Here is a 6,000-nt window from a genome sequence, read left to right on the forward strand (position 1 = left end):
ACAGTTGCAGCTTGTACTTGGAGTACATGTAAATTCATGCAATGCCAGGAAAATGCCAATTTATTAATGTCTGGTTTCACTTGGACACATAGGATGTATGGCTTGAGAAAGACTAGGACCCGGGACGTGCAAAATGTAGACTGTGTAATAAAACGTTCAACATTTCAAACATGGGAGAGGCAGCACTATCTAGCCATGCTAAAGGAGCAAAGCACCAGTCTGCTGCTACTTCTGCACGCGAATCAACTCTCAACCTCATCACAGATTTTTTTTTACCCTGGTGACCAACGTGACACCCGCTGCCAGCTGCAGTGCTTCCCTCTCATCCACCATCAAACAAGGTACCATTTCGGGTGCTGTGTCCAGAAACGAAGCCCTAACTGCAGAGGTACTGTGGGCGCTGAATGTGGCTAATTCTCACTATTCCTACAAGTCATGTGAAGACACAAGCCACCTTTTCAGGTCATGTTCCCCGACAGCAAGATAGCTTCCAGATTTGCATGCGGTGAACGCAAGTGCTCATGTATATGTACTTTTGGACTGGCTCCTTATTTTAAGAAACTGACTTTGTCCACTGTATCGAAGCAAAGATTGCATGTCATGTTATTTGATGAAAGCCTGAATCACTATTTACAGGCTAAACAGTTAGACATGCATGTCAGGCTATGGGACTGGCCCAAGGTGAAGACTAAATACATCGTCTCAGAGTTTATGGGCTAATGAAAATGGAGGACTTGCTTTCAGAGATCGGAATCAAGAATATCATCCAAACGTGGCCGAACGTGAATTGGAAAGTGTTCGAAATACTCCAGAAGCAAGTGCAGAATGATACGGGAAAGTCACTAATCAACATCGGTTCGTGTGGGTTGCACATACTACACAACGCGTCCACAGATGGATGTAAATCCACCAGATGTGAAGTTGAACACAGACTCTCTAGCCTGTATTGGCTGTTCCGTGATTGCCCTGCCCGTCACGAAGATTTTATGACAGCAACCGTATGTAACACGCCCATGCTTAAGTTTTGCAAGGACCGGTGTTTGCAGGATCTGGAGTTTGGAGGGGGATACGAAGGAATACTCGATTTCTCGATCTTTCAGCATCCATTTCACCTCCATGTAGGCTTTACGAGCAGTCTGCAGCTCCGGGCTAAAATCAGGGAAGAAGTGAATGCGCCGGTTGTCGAAGTATACCTCCTTACGTTCTCTCACAGGTCGAAATATTTTCTGCTTCTCTCTGAAGTTCAGGAGTTTGGCCACGATTATCTTCAATGTCTATCCAATGATGCGTTTTCTGGGCCAAAAATCTCAGAAATATTATGTTCCAAAAAAAATAGCTATGTTACCTCCCTCGGATGTCTCTGGCAAGCTGAAGATACGAATGTTGATGATTTCCTGCTTCTGTTCTCCAGATCTTGCACTTTAAGGTACAAAACCTCCTTCTCCAAGCGATTAATTATCGAACAAGTGTCCCTCAGATCATTCTCTGCGGCGCTGACCCGAGTTTCAACCTTGGCCATTTGTTCAGACAGTGTTGACACAGAAGTTTCGATGCAAGTCAGTTTAAACTGAATGCCATTGTTCATCTTGTCGATTTGTTTGCTGATATCTTCTTTGCTGGCTTTAATCTCCTTCCAGAGAGTTTGCAATTCTTCCAAAAAGGAATATTAATGAAGGATTACCGACAAATAATCAAGCTAGCCATGGAGCCCTCAAATTGATTATTTTTAATAGAGTTTTGATTGCTTCTGGTAGTATCTGTTTGAAGAAATGTGTAGGTAAGGGATCTAGTACACAATTATTTTGAAGAGGAAATTAGTACAGTCTGTTGGATGGAAGTAAAATGTTTTAATCACTCTACCGATGTGGTTATGTTGCTTTCTATATTTAGTTATCAACTTGTCTTACATTAAATTAATAATTTTTTGCCTAATATTTTCTTGTTGAAAAAAATTATCACTACTACATACTGTTGATTTTTGTGCTTCTGTGGTGGCCTTGTTTCTAGTTAACTTTGGTACTGTATTAAATAAGAATCTAGGATTATTTTTGTTATCTTCTCTCGGTGGTGAGGTATGCTGATCTAGCAGCTCTAAGCACCTTTCCATAGCTAAGAAGGCTCTGTTTCCATGAAATTCGGAATACTACCAATTTAGTTTGACACCATTTACTTTATAACCTTTGGGTGGTCTGCCTAATTCTAGATAGGTCATGTTCTTACTGTAGAGTATATATGGGACAGGTTTAACTTGCTAATTTGTTGAGGCAACAAATGAGTTTATGGCTATTGGTTGGGCAGCAACTTGACACTTAGTGTAATTCCATCCTGTAATTGTAATTATAAAACTATATGTCCACAAAAACAAAGTTGACTTGTATGCCTTCAGTGTCTCTCTAGTATAAAGGCTCTGAGTTTCTATGAGACATGTATATATGTCTGGTCATTTAAGGCTAGGTCAGCGCTTAGCATCATTTAGCCACAGACAAGATGCAAAGTCGTAAGGATCAAAGCATAACAAAAAGAGAAACACTGACAAAGCTGTGCAATTTTAACTTTCTTGTCCACATATCTTCTAGTACAAATCCAGGCCTTGTAAGAAGATCTCATTAACAGGCTGGATAGTGGTGCTTCCTGATGACCCTGAGCATCCAAACATTTTTCAGCTCAATGACCCTGATAAAGGTAATTCTTCCCATGCAGTTTCTTTTGGGTCTTTGGAGTAATTTAATATTTATGTCCTATATTTGGTATTTTTACCTTTTGGCTTTTCGGCTTATTTTCATGCTCATTAAATAAAGCCATACTTTTTGGTAAAAAATTTTGGTAACATAGTTTAGAATGTGTTTTCTTTCTACTTATTAGATATGCAGGAAATGTTGATGATGCTCTATAAATTTATATGTCAGACATTTTGTGTGTGTGTGTCTGTCTGTCTGTCTGTGTTTGTAGGTAATGTTTACAAGTTCCAGACTGGATCTCGCTTCTCTGCAATCATCTGGCATAAGCACCTGGCTGAGGCCTGCCGGTGTATAAGGCCACAGGTAAATACTGAACCATTGTTATAACAATAGGACGAATAGGTTCAAACAAAATAGCTGAATAAAAGCCCACATAATTAACTATACTTTGTAATTCCTTTACTAATATGTATAAGAATGGGGCTTGCAAGGGTAAGGGTACAAAGTAAAACTTTGTTTTTACTTTTAGTTTAACAAAGTTAAACTAATCTCACTTTTCTTGATTACTTCAGCTTCAAGTAAACTTCTACCATGTTTAAGTCTACATTTTTTATAGTTATAGCAAGGAAAAAAGTAACAAAAATAATAATAATAATAAAAGAGTGACTGGATACAAATAACTGAATACAAATAATACAAATATAAATCACATATTATCTTGTCTCTTGCAGGTACCAGCCAACTTAATGTCTTTTGAATAGCTGCCACCTTGTGAAGGACAAAACTGGGCCAGTAACAAGGATGTTCAAAAACTTGAACATAAAGTCAAGTTTAAAGACCTGTGGTGTTATGGTGATCATATTTTGCCTTGTATTAATACAACAGCCCTGTTGATCAGGGTGCAGTATATGTGGACTTTCACTTTGTGGGTTCTGTGCAATTTAGGAGTGTCCTAGAGAAAATATGCCGAAGAAGAACAGGAAAAATAAAGAGAGCATAATGATACCAAAAATGTCATATTCTGAGAGGAACACTGTAGCTTATGGAGAATCTCTTTTAACCGTTACAGGACGGAAACTGCAGCGAATATAATTACAGACCAGGGAGAATGTCAGTTGTTGCAATTTCTGCCGGAATCTAAAGTCAAGTTTGCACTCAAGACTATGAAGAAGGCTAAGGTTTATACCCAAAATATCCTCATGTATTAACTTGTATTAACCTGAAAGAAATTCTGCTCTTTTCCAAAAAGAGATTAATTCAAAGCTGGTTTATTCCATTTAAGGAACAAGAAAAAAATTGCCCAGATTTGTTAAAAAAAAAAAAAAGAAAAGAAAAAAAAAAGAAATGTATTTTAAATATCTTCCTAAATCCAGCAAAGGAAGGGTTGTGCTTCAATCCTGTCTGTAAATTTACCATTGCTAAAACTATTCTCTTTTGTGGACTACTTATTGTGGACACAATATTGGGGGGTGGGGGGTTTGACATATAAAATAATATGTCACGTTTGTTAAATATTGTACATATACCCTTGTTAAATATTGTACATGCATATTACTCTGTGTGAAAGATGTCAAACATTTTGTGCACAAACTAATACTGTCTTATTTATATGTTTTCATGTGAACAAGTGCCAAAAGTTTGTATTATAAATGGTATCATTATTTTATTGTATTTTGTGAATTAAGTGATAAGGCCTGGAAAATGTGAAGTATTGCAGAAGAATGAGATGTCCCACTGTAGAACAATAACGGAATTTTTGTTTTCAAAAATTCATGCATGCACCTAACTGATAGCCCCTCAATTTACAAACTTCTTAAAATAGGGAAAAGATGAAACATATACTAATAAACTTGAAACTCTTTTTCGCCATTGTTTCCCTACCAGAGACCGAACTGGGTCAATCATCCTTTCTGGTCTCAACTGAATAATATTTTTTGTGAGAAAATTAGGAGATTAAGAATTAAAAAAGCTTTGGAAAGTGTGCAGTTTCTTAGTAATGGAACACGTTTGTAATATAATCCATATCTGCTTTAGTTTTGTGATTGTATTTCCCATCAATTTCTGATTAGGTTGTGTATGAATATCAGTGTATGTCAGCATATTTTGCCACATGTTTATGAGTAGCAGTATCAATATTGACACTGTATTGAGCCTTGGTTCTGGGTTTATTCCCCCTCCCAGTTTACTAAAAATTTTAATCCATTACACAAAACATTACAAGGATAGTTGGAGGATTTTTGTTCATGTGCATGTCATAACTTATTTCTCAATGATGTGATAGCAGTATTGAGAGTCTTTATAATTTCTTTTTGTACTGTAAATTAAAGAAGAAATGAAAAACCTTTCCCAAGTATGGTTGCAGAAGGTTATCTAGCATCACTGCACTGGTGGGCTAAAGAAGTAATTGTGTTTGCTACCTCCTGCTATTCTGCTTTTTTATTATGTATGTATTTATTATTTTTTTTAATTGTTACACATCTGAAAGTGAACATAGGGATAGGTTTATTGTATGTTTTGTGTATGTTTTGTATGTTTTTTCTTAGAGCTGGCAACACCAGAATTGCCACCAGAAAATGTGCCTGTTGGTTAGTCTTTCTCTGTACAGTGTATGTGACATCAATGTATCCTTGTACTGTAAATTGAGCTTATATCTGTCATTGTCATTTCTTCTTCTTCTACTCCTTCTTCTATCACTATGTATGCTTTATACATAGTTGTTTTGTTGTGAACACTTATGTTATGAACATATTCTGCATCACCCATGTGTTTTGGAGTTCATATCTTTAGATATGCTAATATATATTGCAGATATGTTGCACCATTAAAGGTACAAAACTTTTATTAAAACCCTAAGAAAAACTTGTGAACACTCGTGAACAGTAGCATTTATTTAAAGTTAAGCTAACAAAGTGTAGAGAAATGTTGTTCTACAGAGTCACTGACAGCTGAGTCTCTCACAAATTGAAATTTTGGCTGATGATTGTTGTACAAGGAACTGTGATTAACAATTTAAGTGATACTATAAATTATACACACACAGACAAGTGTGTGTGTGTGTGTGTGTGTATAAACAGTGAAATATTCAGATGTTACTGAAAAATAAATAAATATCATAAAAATGAATATAGAGTTAAGTTTAAAAAAAAAAACAGTTTGAGCAATAATAACTGTTATAATTCCACTAAATATTACTGTTGCACAACCAAGCATACAGTATATCCAACCTTTTCATTAAAATAATGATAAGCGATTTCACTAAAAATTAGTCTCTTGTTTGTCATGCTGGACCAGTTTTGGGCCCCTTCGTTCAAGTGAAGGGAAA

General features: G+C 36.3%; 1 protein-coding gene across 3 annotated transcripts in view; it reads left to right on the forward strand.

Moving 5' to 3' along the window:
• Positions 1-5,661, forward strand: part of ralgps1 (Ral GEF with PH domain and SH3 binding motif 1) — a 118,856-nt gene extending 113,195 nt beyond the window's left edge. For all 3 annotated transcript variants that reach the window (XM_026925137.3, XM_026925139.3, XM_026925138.3), the window contains exons 18-20: positions 2,577-2,682; positions 2,950-3,041; positions 3,410-5,661. In XM_026925137.3, coding sequence (XP_026780938.1) covers positions 2,577-2,682; positions 2,950-3,041; positions 3,410-3,439 — 228 coding nt within the window. In that variant the 3' untranslated portion in view covers positions 3,440-5,661. The remainder of the gene's footprint in view (positions 1-2,576; positions 2,683-2,949; positions 3,042-3,409) is intronic.
• Positions 5,662-6,000: the final 339 nt, after the last annotated feature.

Source organism: Pangasianodon hypophthalmus, chromosome 8, assembly GCF_027358585.1.
Source record: "Pangasianodon hypophthalmus isolate fPanHyp1 chromosome 8, fPanHyp1.pri, whole genome shotgun sequence".
NCBI classification, from domain to species: domain Eukaryota; kingdom Metazoa; phylum Chordata; class Actinopteri; order Siluriformes; family Pangasiidae; genus Pangasianodon; species Pangasianodon hypophthalmus.